Below are 23,798 nucleotides of genomic sequence, written 5' to 3'. Positions count from 1 at the left end.
TGCTTTGCATTAGTTTCATTTTTGGCAGCTGAATAAAGCCGTGCCAATCCCAGAGAGCTGAGTGGTATTACCCAGGGAATTTAGTGCAGTGGAACAAAGCAAAGCCCTTTCAACCTTTAGCTGCCAGGTTTTTTTGTCTGTGTTTTTCTAAACTCTGCCCAGGCGGCGTGTGGAAGGCAAACAACTTGTGGGTGGTGCTGATGGAGCAAAATTTGAGGGAGAACGAGATTTGCTTTCGTTACCAGAATTTTGCTGAATATCAGCTTTGCTGTAGTGTCCTGCAAACCTGGCTTCACCTTGCCAGCTGAAGGCAAGCCCGGCCAAAGCCCGTGCGGGCACCTCTGCCCTCCCTGCTCCATAGGGACAAGGGGGGGGTGGCTGGGGGGGTTGCATCCACCGGCAATGCAACCTGCAGCATCACGGGAGTTAGAGCACCTTGCTGGCTGACTTGGGTGTGCGAAGCAATTGCTTGTTGAGCGTATTCAGTGCCATAAATATGTTTGGTTTTCAGTGTTTCTCCTTAGCAGCTGGTAGCTTTTCAGCTTCTCACCTGGAGGGGGATGCGAAGGTGTGTTAGTTCTGGAGTCACCTTCTCTTCCCACCCTGGGAGTGAGAAGGTGGCTTGAAAAACTCTATTTTTATCTCTGTAGAGAAGAGCCTTTTTCAGTGTCCTCATCCTGCCGGGCTGTTTTTGTTGGAGTCTTCAGGCAATGTTTTAAAAACATTCACTTTCAGCAAACTTCCTCCTAAGGTTTCATGAACTTTATTTGGCCAGCAGAGAGTCGCCTCCCCCTCTCCTTCAGCTGATCGGTGGGACCCTTTCTGGGGGCTTTTTCTTTTTATTTATTGCTTTAAAATGGCAGTTGTCGCTCGGTGGCGAGTGGGGTCCTGCCCTCAGCGGTGCTGGCAGCTGTTGGAGTTGAGCCATGCTTTGGTTCCCTCCAGTTTGGGGAAGATGAGCTGAATTTTGGAAGGGGATTTCCTTGAGTCTGTTCCACTGCATCCATCCCCACGAGACCTGCAGATCAAGAGAGCAGCTTGGCTGCTTTAAGCCTTCAGGCACGCTGCTGCCGTCCCAGGGGCTGCTCTCCATCACCGCTGTCTGCGCCCACCCATGCTCAGCGTGCCGTGCCGTGGGGACGGCCGGTGCTTGCCGATGTTGCCGGTGCTGCTGCTCTGCGGCTGATTCTGTGTCTGTGGATCCTGTTCCATCATTTATTCACTAAGCTTCATGCTTCAGGAAGATATGTTTACATAGGCACTGCTGCAAAAATAATTTTATTTATATATACATGTATACAGACATATACATAAACACTTACTGCACTTAACCTAGCAAACTGTTTAAAAATCCCTTCCCCACAGAAATTCTGCCAATATTTCTTCTGTGTAAATGTTACTCAGCCTCAGACTGCACAGGCTGAGCTCGAGCGTGGTGGAGGCTGTAGCCACGGCTCTGCCGGCGGCGGGGACGTGTCCGTGTCCCGGTCCCCACTGTGGGCACCGATGCCGTGCCTCCAGCTGCTTCGTGGGATAACACAGGTAGATTTTTTGATGGAGGTTAAACGTGATGTGGGAAGGATGGAGCAATCCTCATCAGTGTTAATTAACTCCTGTGCAATTGTCTCCTACAATTAGGGAAAACAACTCGCTACGTGGCTTGTTGCTACAGGTTAATTTTCTCCTTTCAAGCCGAGCGTGTTCTCTAAACTGCTCTGTGCTGCCCCAAAGCAGCTTCCATGTGTGCTCTGTTGCTGTGTAGCTTGACCTGCAGCCTTAATTAGCAGTGAAGACTCTCGTTAGCCTTGTGCTTGCCTGTCAGCTCTCCGCAGTCATTTTCAGTCCTTTGCAGGGCCGCGTGTGGTGCTGTGCGATGGACCCAAAAGCACCGAGAGCTGCCGGGGCGGTGGGGTGGTGGCTTTTGGGGCAGCGCAGCTTGGGCTGGGTTGGTGCTCCAGCTTTGGAGCAGCCGTCACCAACCCGCTGCTCCAGCCCGGAGCGGGGCTGCTGCTCTGCGCTCCTTGGAGGATTACAAGGATTTCTCCTGCCAACAAATACCGGCACCTGGGTGATGCTCCCCCCGGATAGCCTGCTCGACTCTGGCCTCCGAGCTGGTGTCCCACGCAGGTTCCTGCTCACTGACATTAGAAAATGGCTGGTTTGAGCTGGGGGAAGGCGCTGGCTGAGCCTTGTACACGTGCACCCGAGGAAGAAAATTAAACTGTCACACTCTCCAAAGGCCAGGCAGCAGGAACTCGGGATAAAAATGCCTCAGGCAGAAAATGAGCTTTATAGCGTTTGGCCAGCTTCAGATGAGGTGACAGATGCTTAATCAGCTTATTTGCCATAAGTGTCTGTCTGTCGTCTTCCCTCCCCTTCCTGGGATGGGACGCTGCCAGCAGCGCGGTGTGGGGGGGTGCAGAGCCCTCGCCTCCCCGGGGGGGATGCCCGTGCATCCCTGCTTGGGGTGTGCAGGGACGTTTAGGCATTAAACTTAATTTTGCAGCGGTACCCTTGGCGGGAGGCTGTTGGGACAGGGCGAGGGGCTGTCCCCGAGGTGGGGCAGGGGCTTGGGACTGCTTCAGGGCTGCTCCACTGCATCCAGGCTTGGTCCGGAGGTCGGATTTGCAGGGAGAGAATGGAGATTTTGTTGTCTCTTCCAGAGCTCGGCTGGGAATCGGTGTCTGGTTTTAGAGATGCTATCGGCGGCGGGGATTGAATAGCTCTGGCAGGGGAGGGTCAATAGCTGCTGTGCCAAACGTACAAAGAGCCGTTCTTCTTTGTGATCCGATTATTCCTTCCCCCTCCATGTTTAAATAAGGACCTTAAAGCGAGGGAGGAAAAGCTGTCAGACAGCGCTTCTGGTGTTCACCGACACCCTAATTTATGCATTTAGAGGCAGGTGGAAAGTGACACCAAGTGCTTTGAGACTGAGGTGTAATTCCTTGCACGTGGCATCAGCTGTGGCTGGCCCCAGCTCGGTGGGGACGGTGGTGCCTTTGTTCTGTCTTCAGCTCCTTGGTGGTTATTTCAGATACCTCTCTTCAGCCATTTCTGCTTGTCCATGATAGACCAAGCTGATGTTGCTCTCTGAGCCCACCCCAGGAGTGGGCCATCACCAGCGATCATCTCCCAGAACTCAGGTCAACTTCATGGTTGGTCTGAGGGCCATTGCCTGCTGTGTCAAACGGCCACTTATGGTTATATTTGCCATACCTGATCACTTGCTGGTTTGGGACATTCATTTATCTCTTATGGTGAAGGACCTACCCAAGGCATCTCATGCTGGCTTGGTTTTGACCCTCTGCCTCGTGGCGTTCAAAACCCAAGCTTGGTCTTCCTCAATAAAGCTGTGGGATGAAGGGAGGATATCTGGGGCATCTTCCCCCCATCGCTGCATCCAGGCTCTGCTCTCACCTGGTGTCAGGGCAGTGCCAACGACTCTTGCTGGAACTGGCGTGGGGAAGAGCCCTTTGGAGCGGTTGTCCTTGGTGAGAGGTGAAGGTACCTCCCAACCTTTCTCGCAGAGGGCTGGAGGAGGCACGGCTTGAAGCGGCAGCACGGGGTGTTGCGTTCGGCTGACGTCCTGGCTATGTTCAACAGCTCTTATCATAGTGTTTGGTTTAGCATTGAGCTACTTCTGCCCTGCCCTGATCCTGTACTTTTGACTTTACCCCAAATGAGAAGAATATTTGCCCTTCCAGACCAATAGGGCCATTGCTTTGGAGCATTGTTCGCAAGACGTGGGCTTCTCGGTCAAAACCCGGCATCCTCTTGCAGATGTCGGGAAGCTTGGGTTGAGCTGCTGTGAGCAGTGCGAGAGGACTTTTTGTTCTGTTATTGCATTGATGAGCATCAAGTTCAGCGTGGCTGCCTCAGGGGAGCACGGAGCTGCTCTGTCCAGCTCCCGATCATCTCTGCTAACCCCTGATGATGTTCTTCTCTTTCCTTTAGACGATCATGGAACAGTTCAATCCCAGCCTCAGGAATTTCATTTCTATGGGGAAGACCTATGAAAAAGCCTTAGCAAGTAAGTGAAACCACGTTGCTGATGTGTTTATTGCTGAAACGCTGGGGGCTGGAAGGCTGGTGAGGGTCCAGCTGGGTCCGTCTGGCCAGCATGGCCTTGGAAAGGAGGAAAGCTGGAAAACCAGCTTGGGATGCTCTTTGTTCCCAAGGGGAGTGAAAACTGGGGAGGTGGTTCTTGGACCTCAATGCAAAGCTCATGTCGTTAGGATGTGCAAGGCACACGCGTGCTGCGGGGCCACAGATGTGGAAAGGGTTTGAGTGTTAAAATGTTGGGTGGCAACTGGATGACAAATACATCAACCAGTTTGTCTTTAAATGTTACTTTAAAATATTTAGAATTAAGATTTTAAGCTCTGTTTAAAGCTGTGTTATTAAAATGTTCAAATTGCCCAGAAGAATGCATTGGGAGAGAAGGAAAAAACCTAAAAATATTGGTGGCAACTCTTGATTGGAAATACTGGGTCCTGTTGGGAGCCGTTAGGGACGTGTAGATTTAAATGATCAAAAGTCAAATACCAATTGTTGAAAACCAAAAGATGGACTAATTTGACTTAAAATGACTTTGCATACTGCCTGGGACCTTCTCGGCTCAGTTTTAAGGAGGTTTAAGGTAGGCTCTGTTCACCCCAGAGGCAGCTGCTTTCTTTTGGGGAGGGCTCTGCTCGTTTCAGAGCTGCACTGCACATGTCTCTTGGATTTTATTTTTTTAATTGGTTCAGTGAAAATGCCTGTAAGGGAAGAGGCTGTCAAAATCTTAAAGCAGTGCAAAAAAACCCCAAAACTTTGGTGTCTCATGTTCTTAAACACCAGTGTTTGAAATATGACCTTTGGGAAGGATCTCTGCCTTCTTGCTTTGTGCCTGGAGCAAATTTTATTTCCCACAAGTCAAATGAGGTTCCTGGACTTTTCAGTGAAGGATCTTTTAAGATGCAGACCTCCTACCGTTCTCAGGTGCAGGTGCTCCCCTGCGTGCTGCTCTCTTGCCAGTTCTCAGCCTTGTTTTTAATTAGGTTTTAATGGATCAACTGGCCATAACGTAGGCAGTGCCTGTCCATCCTGGTCCACTGCACAGGGGCTGTGGACTCTGATCCCCAGGGACGGGGCAGTTACTACACCCTTACAAGCAGCAGCATTTCCCAGCTATTCCTAATGATGCTAACGATGCAGGGGTTCATGATTTGGGTGTGCTTCTGCCTGCTCTTTCCCTGCTGGGTCTCCAGCCAGGTGCAGGCACCAGGGAAGGGAGGAGAGGCAGGGTCTGATGGGGAGGAGGAGGTTGCACTTGGGACTGTGGGGTTTTTTTATTTGTTCTTCTGAAATGTTATACTGATAATACAGCTTGTAATTACCCGGGTGGTGGAGTCCTTTTATAATGTGCTATTTTATCACACTTAAGTTGAGCACACTGTAACTGCAGTGTTTTGTGGATAACCAGTATGATCGCTTGTTTTCTATTCTTCTTGCATCCCTGTTGTGAATAAGCTTTGAAGGCAAAGATCTTCCTGTAATTTTTGAAATTGTCTTTGGTCATCCTTTACTTTGCATCTCTGAGCTTGTGGGGGCATCTGAAGGAAGTGTCTTAATCAGTAAATCATGCTGGAAGAGGTTTCAGCACATAATTTGACGGTGTTGAGCTAAAGCTGTACAACATGTTCTCGTGATTAGAGGAAACCCCCTGCTTATCTGATTAAAGTGGAGTGTGTAGCTGGAATGTCAACAAACAAGACTGAACTATAATGAAAGTCTGTGATATTCAATTATTCCACAGTGATTTTTCTGAGCAGCATTAAGCAGGCTGATGGTTAAACTGGAATGAAAACCACCTAGGTCCTGCACATACCTTTTTTTTTCCCCCCTCCTAAATAGCTCTGTGATCTTGCTGCTCAATCCTTCTTCTTTCTTCACTCATTTTTCTTCTGTCTGTTCTCTAGTCCCTCCCCGTGGGGTTAAGCCCTTTGAAGTAATGTCTATTTTAGTGTCTAGCATCTATTCAGTGCCACAGAAGTTATAATAGCCATTAAAGAGAATATAACCTGTGTTTTTTGATGCTTTTAGGTATGACATATGCAGCAAAAGGATACTTTGATGCTCTGGTTAAGATGGGAGAGTTGGCCAGCGAAAGCCAAGGATCTAAAGAATTGGGTAAGTTGCCTATTTACTGCTAAATGGAGTCGCAGGCCGGAGCAGGCTCTAAGCACAGGAATGAAACCAGGTTTTTGCTGTCGATGGGGATAACAAGCTCAGTGTGGAGCTGATCCTGCCTCATGTGAATGGTGAAAGTGTCTCTGTATTTACTGTTAGTGTAGCTTAAAAAAAAAAAAAAAAAAAGCCTGCTATTCTTAGCGTCAGGATTTTGGGGCACTGTCAGCTTGTGGTGTTTGCAAAGAGGAAGTGTTTGCAGAGAGCAGCTTTGCTGGCATTTTCGTTTTCCTTTGCAAAGGAGACAAAAGCACCGGCTTCTGGTCTGGGAGCTGAGGCAGCGCTGCCTGCCTTCGTCCCCCGAAGGAGAAGGGGACGACGCAGGGGAGAGGCAGCGGTTTGGGGAATGGGCAGGTCAGCTGTACTGAAGCGGTGTTTCTCCTGGTAGAAGTCTCCCAGCGCTCGGGCTGTGCGCGGTGAGGGCTGTGTTTATGCCCTAAGCCCTGCTGAGTGTGGCAGAGCTGTTGCAAGATCTGCTGCACGCTGTCTGCAGCTTCCCAGTGCAGCGCAGCTGGGGACTTGTATTTGCTCAGTCGATTACAGTTGCGACAGGCGTCACGAGCTGTGATGCTCAGTGCCTCCTTTCCCTTTCTTACGCTTGCTCCTCCAGTAAGTCATTTGGGAGCTGCTTTTCCAGTCTTCCCATCGCTTGGACATGGCTCCTGTGCTCTCCCTCTGAGCTGCCCCCTCCTTGCTGCTGTCTCGCTGCGCAGACATGGTTGGAGGTGGCTCCTCTCCCAGCTCCCCCCAGGGCTCCTGCAGCCTCTTGTTAAGGCTCTGGTGGGGCTGAGATGGGTTTTGGTCTCGTTGCCTTCACCGTCCCAGGTGAACAACTCCTCCTCCTCCTCCCAGTCCCTCCTGCAGGTCTGGCTCACCAGGTCGCCGTGCTAGGAGATGGCAAACTGTACTCATTAATGTGATCTCTGAGGCAGTCAATTAACGGAAGAGGTTGAGCTGAAATGACTCTAAAGACGGAGGAAGCAATCGGTGAACAGCCCCTCGGAGGGGCCAGGCTGCTTGTGCTCGCTGTCAGACACTGCTTACCCCCAGCCACGGGCTGCTCCAGCTCGGCCGCGCACAGCTCGCTGCCTGCGCCTGAATTCTGATGGGGAAGCAGTAAGTGTCTATGGAAACCGATTCTATCGCTTGGATTAAAGCTGCCTCTAGCAGTCTGTTTCTGTTTAATAAATAAAACAAGAGCCTTGTGCGTGATGCATGCAGCGACTGAGATTGTAAGGGCTGTGCAGACCTTACTGTCCGAGGGCTTTCTCTACTGCCTCTTTGGGGGTGAAAGACGAAGCAGCTCTGTCCTCCTGGGAGTCAAAGCTTGGGAAAGCTTTATCAGAGGCAGCTCAGCCGGGCAAGGGCAGGAGCCTGGGGATCACAAACCCTGCCTCCCCTTCTGAGCAGCTCCAGGCTTTGCTCACACTTAAAACCTGGCTTTGGTGTCTTCTGGTGGTCCTGCTTCCTCGCCTAAGGACAGCGGTTTGACAGCAAGCATCCTTAGTGCCCTCCCGTGGGCTCCCGATAGGCACTTGGTGTGTGGCTTGAGTTTTTTGGGGTCGGTTTAAAATCTTTCTGAATTACTGTGCCTTCTGCTCTTGGTGTGAGTGCATCTGAGGGAGGATCCTGGCAGCTCCTGCTCAGCCCAGAGCTGTGACGAGCAGCTGCTCCTCGGACCTCTTGCTTTGTTGATCTTGCTGATATTTATTGTGGCAGCTGCTCCATGCAGAAGAAAGTTAAGATAAAATTTCTGGCTGCTGTTTACTGGAGCTGATAACAGCTGGGGACACAACCCCCTCCCAGCGGGATGTATAAACAGGGGCTGAAAAATCTTTTAGATCGGGGCTGTGCTCACCAAAGGTACGGCTTTTCCTGGGAACACCTTTACCTTATCGGTTCTTGTGCTGTGATTACTGATAGTGCCGGAAAGGAGCTCTGGGGTCTGGGTTATTTCATTCCTTACTAGAAGCTGCAGCAAATGGGGATGTTCATAACTGCCGCTTGCATTAATGTTGTGCTCCTGCTGCTCCCTCCCTGTGCGGGTGGTTTGCTCCATGGCCAACAGCACAGGGAAAGCTGCTCCAAGAGGTCAGGCAGGACTCTGGGATGTTCTGGTTGGGGCTGAGCTTCCATCTGTTTCCAGCCTCCATGGAAAAGAATCCGAGATTATTATTTTTTTACCCCTCCTTAACCCTTTCTTTTCTGAATGTGGATACTTTTCTGATGCTATTTCTGGGACAGGAGGTGTCAAAAAAACCATAATACACACATCCTGTGTCTAAAAGGCGACGAAGGCAGCCACATCTTTTTCCCTAGCTCTCCTGCCTGTGCTGCAGTGATGCTGGGGTGGCTGCAGGGGCTCTGCACCCCCCCGGGTGACACAGCGTGGATGGGGACCGGGAGCTCCGGGCAGGTTTGCAGCACCCCGGGGAGCTGGGTGAACGCTCAGAGGCTGCCCTGTGCCGGGAGAGCTGCTGCGGCTCTGTCAGTCAGTGCTCAAAACTGGCCGAGTTTTGCTGTTGTCATCTCTCTGATAGTACTTGTGACTCCAAGGAGCTGCTCTTTAAGTTGGACACTGGAAAACTGCCCGTCAGTGGCCGGTCCCCGGCTGTGTGCAGCCATGCCGGCTGTCTGGTGCAGCAAGCCAGAGTGGTCCATTCTGCTCGGTGCTGGCTTGTTTAAAAACACGTCCCTGTGATAGTAGTGATGCTGCATGTTTGTCTTGCTGAAAAGAGTTAGCAACCTAATAATGCTACCCCCAAGCTTAGGTCTCTGCTCACCAGCTGCTTAGCACTTGACATTTTTTTGTAAATTCTCCATCAGATTTTAGCAATTGTGTGTAGACAGGATAATCCCGTGTGGTAATGGAAAACTTAGTGGTAATAAAGTACTTGAGCTGTAATCGGCTCTGTGGCTTGAGTTTTCAGGTGCAAGTGTCTGGCAGGGGTGTACCTCTGAACCCCATTGCCGTGGCATTCCCGGGAGCTGGAGGGGTGGCAGGAAAGCTTCTCCCCTCCCTGCTCTGCTCTCTGGGCTGCTGCCCAGTTTCAGGCACTTGGAGGATTAGACCCATCCCCACAGTTCCTCTTTGAGAGGGGTTCCTGATGCTATTTTTCACATCTTCGGTGGTTGCTGCCATGGCTTTTGGGAAGCTGAGAAGCTGGTGTGAAGAGCATGAACATTGCGTGTCTGCTCAGTGAAGGTTTGTTCCAGGCTTGATCTGGGAACGCTTTGTAGACACTTCTGAGGAGCTCCAGTCTCACACGTGCAAGTGCTCGGGTGACTTTGGCCCTTGTCCGGCTCCTGCTTAGGTCCCTTGGATGCGACTCAAAATGTTGTTTCTTTTGTCCCCCTTGAAAACTAGGCCATGCCAAAGTCATGGGAAGGGGATTTTTCTTCCCGAGGGAAGTACTTGCCCGGTGAGCGGAGCCAGAAGCAGTTCCCACCAGGCTGGGAATGTGCCGGGATGCTGGGGCTGAACGGCACCTGCAGGAAACTCCTCTGGTGCTGGAGGTGGATTTTGCTTAGCGGTTGGTTTTGTCAAAGGTCCTCTTGATTTAGTGAAAGCTGCTCTGGCTGAAGCACGGTGCTATGAAAGGGCAAGACGTGCAGTAATTAGTTGATCACTGTTGAGCTGAAACGAGCCTCTGGTAGGTAATGGCTTTCTGACAGACAATTTGCACGATTAAATCAGGACCAGTAGCACCGTCGTGGTCCAGTCGTTTGCTGTGGAGCTGTTTGGTGTCAGTGGAGGATGCTGGGCTTGAAGAATTTTAAACCATCTCCGTACAACTTTTAAACCACTGATGAGCATCACAGAGGGATGCGGGGTTGAGCCATCTCCACCGGGCATGCTGTGCACCGAGAAGGGGTTCTGCCGTCGGAGCTGGACGCAGAGCCTGGTCCTGTCCGTGACGTTGCCGTGGAGCCAGGGTGCCACCAGCTTGTGCCCTGGTGGGACAGCCGAGGTGGCAGCTCCTGGTGAGGAGCAGACCAGCCTGGTGGGATGCCCATGGCTGCCCTGGCAAGTTCAGCCTCTTGGTCTTCCCTGCAGCTCCTCAGGGAAGCTCCTGGCCCGGCTCGCAGTGGCGTAGTTCAGAGGCTTTGTGCTGCACTGAATCCTCTGGGGAGATGTGTTAGTCTGTTAATTGGATTTGCAGTTGTTTTGGGTAGATGCTTCCTGCAGCAGCGGAGATGCAGATATAGATACCGTGAATGTCAAGGGTCGGCGCAGCGTTCAGCGTGTGAGCGGGGACCAGCGGAGCTGGTGGTGGCCGTGGTGCCCGATGTCTGCTGGGGACCTGCCAGAGCAGTGCCCAGAAAAAAACCAAAGCTGAACTGACGAAAGTATTTGCCTGTGATGGGTGACTTGGTGTCCCTGCAGTGAGCTCCTGGGTGGGAGAGCAGCAGTAATCTTGTTGCTCGATCCTTTTAAAATTGGACTTGGCGATGTACTTAATGGCTTGTGGGTAGCAACTTTGCGCTGGTGGAAGAATGGGTGCTCTGGACCTGCATTTCCACCTGCGATTCTGTAAAAAAGCCTAATTTGCTGGAGAAACTGTTTCAGAAATTCAGGATTTGGCTTCCAAGCTGTGTAGATCACTTGGGGAAGGAACTGGTAGGAATGGGCTTGGTAAGGGTGCAGAAACACAAGAAAGACCTCTTAAAAACTGCTGCCTGCCTCAGAAAGGGACTCTTCTGCTGCCTGCATTGCCTTTTCACTGGCTTCAAATCATCTGATGGAAGGCAGACTGCCATAGCAGTAGGCTTGTTCTCACCAACCTGTGTTTGGGTAAGTAATGGTGGAGGGTTGTTAAATGAGCATCTGCGAAGAGCATGTTGCCTGGCTGGAGTTTCTAACGCGTAGCAGCTGTGTGTAACGTTTGGGTTTCACCTTCAGCAGCGACATCTTCCAGGGATGCCTACCTGCTGCGGGCACTGAGCCTGGGATGAGCTCCCGCAGGGATGCTCCATCCTTTCGGGAGGGATGGAGGGTCTACGCGAGTGTGTCCGTGGGCTGGTTTCTGCCATCCATCGGCGATGCCCTGAGCTTGGCAGATTTTAGGAGGGGGTGCAGCTTGTTTTGTGGCCAGCCCTGGGTCCTGGAGGTGTTTGCTTCCCCTCCTGGGACCACTGGCTTGCAGGACGGATCTGTTTGTGCGGGTCCGAGCCGGGTGGTTCTGGGCTGGTGAATGTGAGGTCTGTGCAGTCGTGTTCTCCTGTGCTAATTGATCCTGTGCCACCAATATAGCTGCTGCCAGAGCAGTTGGGCGCTAGGGACTCGCTGGTCTGTACATCATGATACAGGTACATGATCGGTTCACATCTGGGAGTGGCTGTTGGGAAGCGTGGGGCATCACAGGTCACCCAGGTCCCTAATCTGTCTCTGGTAAAAAGTGTCGATGGCAACTGCTCAGCCTGAGGGAGCCAATTACTAGAAGCGTGTCATTGAACTTGCCTGAGTCAGGGTGCCTTGGGAAGCTTTTGCTTTTCTCTTTACCTAGTCTCTCGATAAATAAATAAAAAACTGTCTTAAGCTTTGCCAAGCTGGGTTGAAGCAGAAGCTGCAAACAGAGCTGATCATTATAATGCTGATGAGTCGCTAATATAACATCAACAAATCGGTACCATCCTTTGGGGCTGTGATAAGTGAAACCCTTTTGAAGAGGAAATAGATGAGTCAGTGTGCAGAAGCCGATTGTTTCCCCACACTCGTATCCTTCCCACTGCACACACACGGATCTTCCCCCAAGTTGTCTTGCAATCGAATGTCAGCGCTGATTAAGTCAGAGCCTTCTTGTCTGGATGAGGTGTTGGGCTGCAAAGCGCTTCTCTCTGGCTTGAGGGCTTGTCTGTGGCTTGTGCTGTGTCTTTGAACTTGGATCAAGAGACATTAATGTGAGGGAAGAGAAAAAAAAGATTGCAGAAGTTTTCAGCAGCACACTTCTGCCTTAAATCTGGCTCGATCAGATCTTCAGCACATGACATGATGCGCAAGCAGAGTTAGTGCCAGGCTGTGTTTACGGGATGGGGGGAGGCAGCCGTGCGGCAGCAGGGTTGGGCTGTGACCGCAGGAGCTGGGGGGGGGGGGGACGGCCACTGCTCGCTGCTGGTGGAAACCAGAAGGTGTGAAACTGGGTGGCATGCAGCGCTGAAAGGGGAACTGGTAACTGCTGGGCTGAGAGCCCCGCTCTGCCAAGTGCGGGGGGGGCGGGGGGCAGGATTTCACCCTGAAGCAATGCTTTGTTAATAATGTGCACAAGGCTGATGCTCTCTACCCCGCTCCCCGCCTCCAAAAAAAAAACCCAAACCAATGGAGCTCTCCTGTCCAGCAGGTACTTTTGCTCAGCGGAGTCTGCGAGGAGTGAAATGGGTGCCTGTGTCGGAGCAGTGCCTGGTGCGGGGACCTCCTGGCCCCCTCTCCTCCAGGCACCCTGTGCTTTCGCATCTCCGCCTGCCCTGGGAATGTGCTGGCACCGGCACATCCCCTCCCTGGGTTCAAATGCTTGCTTGGCATCAAAGGATTCGGCTGACAGCATTTAACCAGCCATTGAAAAGCAGATTTATTTTTTTTCCCCCTCTTAGGCTTCAGGAGCTCAAACAATTTGCCCTGTTACTGTCTGTTGCTTTTTTTCATTAACAAGCTAATACTCCTTTTCTGCCAGCTTGGTTACTTCCCTTGACAGCACAATTGCCTTTCCTGGTCTCCCTTAACAAAAAGCAACAGGGAGAAGCTCAGCACAATGTCAAATAGTGGAGGAGCTGAGCCCCTGGACTCCCCGTTCCATCCTTTCACACTCTTTATTTGCAATCTGAATCTCCAGAGCAAGTGATCTTGATGGTGAGCGATGCCAACAGTGCTGCGTCCTCTGTGTCACAGGAGCAAGGAGCGATGCTGGCAAGGGTGCAGTGCTGTTTGCTTGTCAAAGCATCTCTTGCTGCTGGGCTGATGCCAGCGGCAGCAGGAGCTGGTGGCCACCGGCTCCCGCTGCTCTTGCAGGACAGGCTGGGCTGCTTCAGCCCTGCACAAGCACCAACATGTTCTGGCTTGGAGCAGTTTGGCTCCTTCGCCCATGCATTGTTTTGTATTTTTATTAAAAATGACTCGTATCTAGCCCGAGGCGGGGGGGGTGTGTGTGGAAAAAAATCCTTCGGCTCTGAAAACTCAAAAGCAAAACCCTGTGAGATGGGTTCCTACTGCTCTGCCTTCTGGAGGGGCAGCTGGCTCCTGTGCGGGGCTCGCTGTGCCGATAGCAACGGGAGGGATGTGGAACAACCTGTTTGCCTGTTCCTGGCTGGGTGTGGTAGGGAAGGGCCCACAATAGCCCCTATAGTTCTCCCAGAACGATACTGTGAGTCAGACCGACGTAAATAGCAACTCCTCCTTGCCCGTTTGTGCTTTGCAGCCTGCAGAAAGGTGTGAGAGCCCGCCGTGGGCAGGTGAAGCCCTTGCTCTGCAGTCCTACCCTTCCCCATCTTTATTTTTGCCTCTGGGCTTAGGCGAGGCTCTTCACCTTGGGTTTCTTGACCTATAGGATGTGCGTTTTGGCAGCAAGGCTAGTACGGTGCTGGTGCTCTGTGTACAATTTACACTGTGACCCAAGCTCTTGCCCTGTTCTCTGCCCTGCTGCGCAGCGGTAATTACCGTGTTTAACTTACAAACACCACTGGTAGGTGATGCAAAATGCCCGTGGCGTGGGCAGCCGTGCTGCTGCCGGGGCGTGTGCCGTGGTCCCGGCCCTGCCGCCGAGTTCTGCTAACGCCTTGCGGTATCTACCGTCAGCACAATGCCGCATATCCTCTTCTGAGCCAGGGTTTGAAATATTTAGGCTTTCCAACTACTGTGGTATCTCTTAGTCACAGTTTAACTTCTTCCCTGCTGCCACGCTGGGTTAGCCTGCGCGGTTTCAGGGTAAAATGTCAGTTAATGTCTAACAAGGTCTGTAGCTCTTTTTGCGGTGGTGAAGCAGCTCGCGGTGCGGAGGTATCGGGGTGTCCGAGGTGCTATACATGAATTCACACAGCGCTGCAGCTGCTGTTCAGGGGGTTTAGTTCAAATCCTGCCACTGCCCAGCGACGGTGGCGGCCATGGGAAGGCTGGAGCAGATTCCTTCGGAGCCGGTTGGGCTGTCTCAGCCCTGAGAGAGGCTCCAGAGGAAGCTCTTGGTCCTCCACGCAGCCCAACGCCGGGCAGGCATCCAGCCGCCTTCCTGCACCGCGCCGGCTCCAGCACCCTGCTCAACTTGAGCCGCTCTTGGTGCTGGCTGCGCCGCACCGCACCGCTGGTAAAGGTGCCGCAAAACCAGCTCTGGCAGGGTAGCCTGCTGCCGGGGGGGGGTGGGAATGGCAATGTCCTCTCGCCCGGGCTGGGACACGGAGCATCTTGCAACAGGGATGCTGTGCTGGGTGGGAAGGGCTCCGCACCGCTGGTTGCTTTGATGTGGGGCTGAAACGCCCTGTGCTCTCGCTGCGATAAGAGCCAAGGGGGTGGTGGTGGAGGAGAAAGTCTAAACGAAAAGATGTGTATCTGTTGAGAGATGCACCTCCCCGGCTGCTGGGAACAGGTTCATTCCCTGGGTGAGGAATGTGGTGGGTGGGTGTAGAGCCCTGTTGTCCCAGTGCAGGCGGCTGGGTGTACCCAGTGCTAGATTTGGGGATATGTGTATTATTTCGGAGCGTCCTGGTCCCTGCTCTTTGGGTGGGTTGGGAGCTCAGCAGCAGTGGCCAGAAAGCCCTTGGCCAGCCCTGCATCAGCTTTCTCAGCTGGGGTTTCCACTCCAGCCAAACGGGAAGCGAAAGGGAGAGGGGGTGGCGCGAGCCTTGGAAATAATAAGCGAGCCACCCTTGCATTGATATACTCTTGAAAAAAGCAGTCTCAGCCGAGCGACGGCGTTACGTCATTGCCTTCTTGCAGTGGGAATTTGTGCACTTCCCATGATTGAGCTGTCGCAGCCCAACCGGAGAGCAATTTCCTGGCAGTCTCGTGGTGGTGACCCCTCGCCCGGACCTCCCTGTTCATGCATGAACCTCTTCACCGCAGATGTGCGTAATTGCCACGGCCGGCTGCCCGCTCGGTGTGAGCGCCGGGGGCTGCTCCGCTTTGTTCAGCACCTTGCGAAGCTGCCGTAAAAGTTACAGCTGGCCGCGGTGGCTGCGGAAATCTCGGCGCGCGGTTTCCTCCCGGTGAAGGAGCGGAGCTGCAGCCACACCATCTGGTCACCTCTTCGCTTTGCGGGATGCTTTGTGCATCGTTGCTCTCTTGAGGAGCTGAGCGGAGGGCACGGAGGGACGGTGTCCCTGGTGCCAGTTGGTGCTGGCTGGTGCCGCAGCCGGTTCTGATACCGGATCGACCCGCGACGGAGGGGGCTGGTGCCTGCCAAGGACAAAAAGGGATCAGACTTTAATATTTGCAGAAGGTTTTGAGACACGGTGTATCGTGCAAAGTACAAATTGCTTCAGCCACAAGAGCAAAGAACTGTTTGGCCAGGTTGTTCCCGATCGGCTGGTCGTGTTGACACTTGGCTGGCATACGGCCCGCGTGCCCGGGCACGTGGTGGGCCAGGGCTGGGCTGACTGAGCGGTGGGCTGCGGCTGGCCCAGTGTATGCCATCTGGTTTTGTGCTGAATGAGGGTCCCAATGGTTCCCTCGTACTGGTGAGATGCTGGTTGGGCTCATCCCAGTCCCACTGTTGCTAAGGTTTGGCTCCATGTACAGAGAATGCGGTTGTCCTGGAGCCCAGGAGGGACCTGTCCTCCACGGAGGATTTGCGTTTTCCTGCACTCTCTAAATACACCAAAACCACAGCGTTTGCTGCCAGGGCCGGGCTCTTGCTGGAGCAGGCCAGGAGTGAGCAGCCCCTTGTAGAAGCAAACCAGGGCTGTGCATGCCTTGGCTGCTGGGGGGGCCAGGCACGCCGGGGAAGGGGGACCCACCACCGGGTGGGATTAGTGCTGTGGCTGCTCACCCCCAGATCCCCGGTGGGTTCCCAGGTTCATCCTTGCCAGGAGCCACCACCTCCACCTTGGGCAGCCCTGGGAGCATTGCACCATCTCCTCCCAGACGTTGTCCTGGGGCTCCAGGGCTGGTCTCCCCTTCCCATTGCATTTCCCATCCCTGGAGTTGCTGTTTTGTCACTTAAAACTCCAGGTATGTTTTTATGGGCTGTACATTTGGGGCTTTGAGTTACCCCAGGCACTGCTCTGCTTTTTCTGGGATGGGATGAGGGATGCTGCTCCCCTTTGGAGAGCCCTTGTGGGTTTTCAGGGGGGCTCCCAGCCACCACTGGCCGTGCGACCTGCCAGGGCTGAGTCCTGAGACAGGAGCAGCTCAGAGACACACGGCTCATGGCTTTCAGTTTACGAACAGTTCCATGTAGGCTGAAAGCCTCCTGGGAAGCTGTGACCCACCATGCTGGAAGTAAGAGCTTCTTAACTCAGCCCTTATAAATAGCTGACAGAGCTCGGCTCTCCCTGAAAGCTTGCTCCGGTCCAGAGACGATGCTTTTAGTCGAGCGGTAACGCTGGCTCCTCTCCTAGAAGACGCTCCTGCAGCTCCCACGTGTGTGTCTGGCTCCAGCCACGCTGGGGCTTTTGCTGAGGCAGGACACTGCCCTTCCTCCCAGGAAAAGCACCGTGGGTGTGTGGCTCGATGAATTCTGCGTTTGAAAAGAAGAATTAAAGGAAGAGAAAATGCAGAGCTGGGATCCTTTGGCTGTGGGCAGCTGTTCTTGGGACTGACCTGCGGCGTTTGCAGCGGCTGCGTGCCACGGCTCTGCCCTCGCTGCCCAGCTCGCCTGCCCAGGGCAGGGCTGCCCGTGCCTGGCTCCATCGCCAAGGTTGAACTGGCCCAGTGGTTTTGAGGCAAATACCGACCTAGGGCTTAGCTCCGTCTGCAGCTGCGTGTTCTGGACTGAGTCCCAGGGCTGTGTCTTTCCACTGCCCCACTGCTAGGGGCGAGGGATGCAAGCGCCCTGTGCTTGGCTTTGGGCTGTACACACAGCTGGGAGAGCACTGGGTGAAGCTCCTGGCTGTAACTGTGCTGTTTAAATTCCCATCTCTGTTACTAGTGCAGCGTCTCTCATCTCCACCTGCTCCCTTCAATATCTGGACTGTGAATCAGGTCAAGATGAGGGGCCTTTCCTGGTCCCATCGTCTCTGGCTCCTTTGTCCCATCCCTGTGGCCAGGCTAAGGGCTGGGGTGGCCGACGGCAGAGTGGGTTGCGGGCAGGGCTGCCCCTGGGTGCTGGGGTCCCGCTGCTGCTTGTCCTTGTTTCCCTTCATGCTACACAAGGCGTGCGTGTTTGTCCAAGTGTCTCGGAGGAAGATCTGCTCGCCTACAGCTCCCCGAAGATGGGCACCAGGGATACTCCAGGACCACCCATGGGTCTGGCTGCAGACCCCTCCCTGCTGGTGGGGTGCCACCTGCCCCAGCCATGGGGTGTCCCCCCCCAAGCTCGGTGCCTCAAGCCCCCTCCCCATGTCTTGTCTTTGCAGGAGACGTGCTCTTCCAGATGGCAGAAGTCCACAGGCAGATCCAGAACCAGCTGGAGGAGATGGTGAGTGCCCCAGCCCGAGCATGCTGGGCTCTCTGCCTGGCCACGGGCTCTGCTGATGTTGCAGCCGAGCAAAATGGTTTTTCGTGTCTTGTCTGGGTGACACCAGCCCCTCTGAAGTGGATTTGCTGAGCTGCAAAGGGTCTGGTCTCCTTGGGCATCCGCTTCTGCTGGGTCCTCTTCTGAGCGTCTGTCTGTCCCTTGCTGCTGTCAGCCTCCGCTCTGTACAGACCCCCTCCCCTGCCTGCCCCAGTGCTCCCCAGTTCCATCCAGTGCTCCCGGGGCAGGGTTTGCCAGCCCTCACCAGGGAACCATGTTTTTTCTTTCTGCCTGCAGCTCAAGTCCTTCCACAACGAGCTCCTGACGCAGCTGGAGCAGAAGGTGGAGCTGGACTCCCGGTACCTGAGTGTGAGTTACGGACTCGTGTAGTCCGGCAGCACGAACATTGGCTCGGGCATCTCCGCGTTTCCCATTCCTGCTGCCCGGCTCCCCACTTGGGCACGGTTGTGCCCAGACACTGCTCGTGCCCCTGGTTGCAGATGGGTCCCCGACCATCACACGCATCCCCACGTGCAGAACAGCATTTTTTCCCCAATGTCAGACTATTGCAGCCCCTGTTTGCTCTCCAGGCCGTGGGGAACCTGCTTCTCCCAAAGGCCGGGGGGGTTTGCTTGCTTCTGCCACCCCTCGACAGCAGGGGCTGCGGCCGAGGCAGGGATTCGGCTTTGGCTGCTCAGAGCTTTCTCCTGTCGCATCCAGGCTGCGCTGAAAAAATACCAGACGGAGCAAAGGAGCAAGGGGGACTCACTCGACAAGTGCCAGGCAGAGCTGAAGAAACTTCGGAAGAAGAGCCAAGGCAGCAAAAACCCCCAGAAATACTCTGACAAGGAGCTGCAGGTAGGACCCCGGGCGCAGCGCGGGGGGACGAGCATCCCGTGCCGGGCAGCGGATGCTTGGTTCCACGTGCTAGAGGTGGCCCGGCTCTTGCAAGCCTTTTGATAAAGGCTTGCTGTTTTCTTTAGAGGAACGGGAGCGTGGTGGGGTGTGGGAAGTGTGGATAGGGAGGGGGCGGCAGCCTGTGATGGGAGCGGGTTGGTCTCATGGCCACCCCGGGGGAGGACGGCGCAGAGGGGGAGGCTGTGAGCTCTGCTTACGGCAGATGTTGTGCCGGGAGGTGTGGTGGTGACTAACCCCGCTCAGTCCCCTGCTCCTGGTGCTTTTTATTTTTTTTTTTTTTTTTTTTTTTGCTTAATGAATGAACCCAAAAAGATCATTAACTTCTGTTGTGCCCAGATCCATCTTCCCCTGCATGGTGTTTTGCTTAAATATTTTCTGTGCCTGCTGCCGGGGTGCCCCTTCCCCCAGCCTGCTGGGGCGGCGGCGCGGGCCGGGGGCGGCTGCGGTGAATCACCGTGGTGTGATCGCGGTGTGGGCTCCCTCGCCGACCACGCGCCGTTTGCTAATCGGGTCCTGGCTGCGCGGGGCTGGGGTCCCTCATGGCACCCACCTGGATGGTTTGTGCTGCAGGGTGGGCACGTGTCGGAGGCTGAGGTGTTGGGATTGCCTACAGGGAGGGAGTTGGGGTCACAATTTCACTGAAGAGCATCCAGGGAGCATCCCTGGCTGGTGCCGGCTGAGCCGGGACCGTGAGCAGGACGTGCCGGCGGGCTGTGGCACACTGTTACCGATGCGTTCGCAGCAGGAGTTTTGTGTCTTCTGAAGTCTGCAACCTTTGGTTCGAGTTTTGCCTGGACCATGGCTGAACATGGCAAACTTTAACGAATAATTGATGCACCTACCTGCAAATCTGCTCTGCCTGAAGGTCCTCATGCTGCTACTCGAGTTAATGCTCTGCCTGAGTTAAGGCAATGGTAACCTGCTGCTACTCGAGTTAAGGCTGTTGAATGATTGCAGCACTAGTAGTACTTTGGGTAGTACCTTGAAAAGGGGAAGATGACCCTTGAAGCCAGAAATTACCTAGTCTTGTTTCTGAGGCATGAGAGTATGCATAATGTTGGGACCAGGATCTGTTACTTTGGATACCATGGGCTGGTAACGTGTCAAAATGATCCGTGTCTGCTGAAGGGGATCCAAATGTCGGTGGCACTTCACTCCCCAGGGCTGTGTACGGGGTGGCATTTAAAGTAATCGGCAGATCGTTACCGTGAAGGTTGTGCTGGGGAAGTGACATTCTTAATTGCACTAAAATTTGGGAAATCAGTCATTCTCTCGGTGGCATGAATCAGAATAAGCACTGAAAGAGAAAAACGTACCCGTAGTCATCCACCCCGGCTTGGCGTGCAGCTCCCATGCTGAGCCGGAGTGCGATGCCCTGAGCTCGTGCTCGTTTGCAGCCCCCATCTCCCTAGACCGTGCTGAGCTGCTTGCAGGAGGCACGGCTGGCCGGAGCGTCGCTGGAAGGTGTCGATGCAGCCCCAGTCGGGTGTCCTGCCCGTTGAGGCCGGGTCTGGCGCGTTCTTGAGAGCTGAGCAGCCTAAACCACTTCTGAGCGGTGGCATCTCCGCAAGCCCTTGCTCTGAAATTCCTGCTGAGCAAGAAAAACCCTGTTAGGCAACGAGGCTCGGCGTGGGGAAACTCGGGGATTAAACCTGCTTTGTTATCCCCCACCTGCAAAAGCTGCTGATAGGGACAACAGGGCGAAATTGGTGCCAGAGCCAGCCCTCTCCTGCCTAACCCCCCCCGGGCTGCTGCCATGCAGGGATCTCCATCCCACACCCAGAGTCGGAGGAGGAGAAAATCCAGCCCGGTGATCGGTTTATATAGCTGGGAGAGAGCGATGGTTTGATCCTCCTGCTGTGATGTGGCGGCGATGGGGTAGTCCTGTTAGCGCGGCCGCTTTGGGCAGGGAAACAGGATCAGGCTTTCATTCTCTTAATCTTTCAGCAGTAAGTATTTAGGAAGCGCTTATCTCTGAAAAAGCCTTATGATGGCTTTTGAGCTTAAAGAGCTATGAGACTGCTCAACTGCTTACTTCTTTTTTTTCCCCCTAGATCAAAATATGGAGTTAAATGGCTGAATTCAGCCAAGAGGGCAGTTTTCCCTCTGTTCTCTGTTGGCTTTGGTCCTGGTATTCCCTTTCAACAGAAACAGAGGGTATTTTGGGCCAACTTTGATGCTCTTTTTACCATTGCCTGGGCGTCAGAGGGCAGGGGGATTGCTGCAAGGGTGGGTCCAGCCTAGAGCTATGCAAGTGTTGGTACCAGCCTGAGCCTTGTGTGGGGCTTAGTGAAGCCAGGCTTAGTGAACCAGGAGCATCAGCAGAGCTGCTGGTGTCGCACCGTGGGCCTTTGCTCCACAAAAAAAAAACTTTCTAAACTGGTTTAAAATGGAGAACCACGCAGTTTTCCCTGGGGAGCTGCTGCATGCAGTTTGGTTTGTTTAGCTGGCCCAGAGCCACCCCTGCGGCCGGCTTGTAAAACCCCCAGTGACCTCCGAGGAGGCTGCTGAAGGTACCTCGTGATGCTGGGGGGAAGCTGAAGACTTCATTAGGCTGGTGCCTGGGGACCGCAGACGGATCAGACAACAGCTGGATGGAGCTCTTCTAATGGGCTGTTGCAGATTACTTCCCTCATAATGGGAGAAGCTGCTGTTGATGGAAACGTCCTGGTAGCTGCATCAGTCATCTCCTTCAATAAAGCAATAACATCTTGCTCTTCTTTTGAAGACTCATCCACTTAAGCTACTGTAGCCGTCGGCAGCCGGGAGTCTGATGCTCTGTCATCATCTCTCTTCATATTTAATGCTATGGGAAGCAAAACTGCTCCTTTCTGCCTTTTCAACACATGTGGAGTGACCACATCTTGTCATCGGCTGCAAGTGAGATGGGTGGGCGAGACGAGTGCGGTGGGAGAGGCAGTGCTGTCCTCCTTCGGCGAGCTTCAGGATGTGGTTTCTGTAACATCGTCTTGTTCTGCCGAGATGAGAGGAGATTTGGGGCTGTTTGGGCTCTGGTTTGCTGGGTGGCAGAGGACAGCCCTCACCTGGGCCAGGGTACCAGCATGGCTCAGGCTCCATCCTCTGCTAGATTGATCAGAAAGCCCGGTAAAACAGCCCAAACATCTCACCTGTGACTCTTCAGTTCAGATTTTCCCCCTTCCTAAAGCAGAAATAAATGCTGATATTCAGCAGGCACTGCACATAGCTGATGATCTTGTGGCTGGTGAGCAGTAGCTTTGGGCACATGGGGCTTGAGGAGTTCTGCTCGGGATAAGGCAGCGGTGCGATGTTCATGGACGCTTTGCAGGGAGGCGTCTCCTGAGCTGTGTCAGCCACTTGTTGCATGGAGAGAGCTGATCCAGGGTTGTCTGCAAGTCCCACATCATCTGGCCACTGTCTCTTCTGCTTGTTTTGTGGAGTTTAATAGATGAGGACAGGCATCACAGAATTAAAATGGTTGAGGATTTGAAACACCTTGTGGTTTGCAGTAAAGACAACTTGCGTAGCTTAAAAGCAGCTCAAAGTGTAATTAGGCTGCAGGAGTGATTTTCCACCTCCAAAGCTTTGTCTGTCATGGTCAAGGGAGATGCTGTGGTTGTGGGTTGTTACTGCTGAATGTCGCAGTAAAGCCAGGCTTTTTATTCCTTATGAATCAGTCCAGACCTTTTGTTATACACGAGGAATGAAAGCTGAGACAGCTAACTACCTCAAATGTCTCATCTTAGTTATGTAGTTACTGAGATTTTTTTTACCTGTGCTGAAAACCAGGAGAATAAACCAATTCCATTCACTTCACGTCTTTTATGAAGAAGAATGAAAACAATATTAAGATTAAACAATCACCAAGGAAGCTAAACTGCTGTAATTTCATTAAACACTGGTTATGATCAAGCTATGAAATCAAGGTCACGATGGGTTTAGGACCTTGATTGAATCAGCAGCTCAACAATGAAGTTACGTTGGTTCAAACTATTTATCAAATCTTATTAGCACTACGAACAATTGGATTTCTCCATTGGGCTGAGACGAAGCTGACTGTAATTCATCCTAAATAGCGAAGCTGAAGCCGGCTGTTTGCAGTGAGAGGCTGTGCCTGACCCGGGCAAAAGGGCTTTCAGCGCGGCCGTGCCGGCGAGCAGCCACACCAGTAACTCCAGAGGGGCAGAGGGAGCTCCCTGCTCGTCCCAGCCCCTGCAAAACCAGGGCTTTACTGAGCCGGGCGCACTGGGCTGTGGAGGCCGAGCTCAGCTCCTGCCCAGATGTGTCTTCTGTCTGCACCTACACCTGCTCCTAGGGGAATATTTTAAGCATTAAATACCACTGTGCCAAATAACCCGGGGGGTTTATAAACTTTTGTAATTGAAACCTCATTTTGATATTCCCATCAGGAGAAATAATTTTAGGTATAGGTCAAGAAGCTCTAACTGATAAGGAGTTTGCACAAATCAGGTTACAAGGGCTTATGTAAAAGTCAAATAGGGAAGAATTATGTAAAAGCTCGGTGGTTCCAGGTAACTCTCTCCAGGTTTTATCGTGCTTTAAGCTGAGTTAGGGTGTGTGTCCAAACCCAGAAAATACAGTCAGCGGGTGCAGGGAGGGGAAGTGGTTGTGAAACACTTGGTAGGAGATGCATGAGGCCGGGGGCTGAGCTGCTCTGGTCGTGGGCAGCGTCTCAGTGTCCTTCTCGCCATGGCCAGGTCGGGACCGAGAGGGATCCCCGCTCGGGAATTACCAACCTGAGCGTTCGCGTAGCTCGGCGGCATTACCTGCTTGTGTCTTGGGACCTTATTGAAGAGCTCATCCCTTGTGGTATTTTTTGCCTCTGTTTACTCTGTAATCAGCCGTGAACTCACGTGTTGGTGGCATTGGCCCCTCTTACACTGGGCATAGCGCCGCATGTCTGGGGAGGCTTTGGCTGCTGGTGGGGTTTCAGCACACCTTGCTCTGGCAAGGCACTGGACCTCTTCTCTCCAGACACGGTGCCACAAGAGCCATACGCTGAAGTGGCTTTTTCAGACTTTGTGGTCTGTGAGTGCTTTTGAAAGAGGCAGCACCGAG

General features: G+C 53.3%; 1 protein-coding gene across 9 annotated transcripts in view; it reads left to right on the top strand.

Annotated features, from left to right (window-relative positions):
* BAIAP2 (BAR/IMD domain containing adaptor protein 2) overlaps positions 1–23,798 on the top strand; it is a 48,950-nt gene that overhangs the window by 6,024 nt on the left and 19,128 nt on the right. For all 9 annotated transcript variants that reach the window (XM_049812036.1, XM_049812035.1, XM_049812039.1 and 6 more), the window contains exons 2-6: positions 3,955–4,030; positions 6,085–6,171; positions 17,725–17,786; positions 18,120–18,191; positions 18,543–18,680. In XM_049812036.1, the coding sequence (XP_049667993.1) occupies positions 3,955–4,030; positions 6,085–6,171; positions 17,725–17,786; positions 18,120–18,191; positions 18,543–18,680 (435 nt within the window). The remainder of the gene's footprint in view (positions 1–3,954; positions 4,031–6,084; positions 6,172–17,724; positions 17,787–18,119; positions 18,192–18,542; positions 18,681–23,798) is intronic.

This window comes from Accipiter gentilis, chromosome 10, assembly GCF_929443795.1.
Source record: "Accipiter gentilis chromosome 10, bAccGen1.1, whole genome shotgun sequence".
Taxonomy (NCBI): Eukaryota; Metazoa; Chordata; class Aves; order Accipitriformes; family Accipitridae; genus Astur; species Astur gentilis.
The sequence above is the reverse complement of the archived record's forward strand: the minus strand, read 5'-3'. Positions and strand labels throughout refer to the sequence as shown.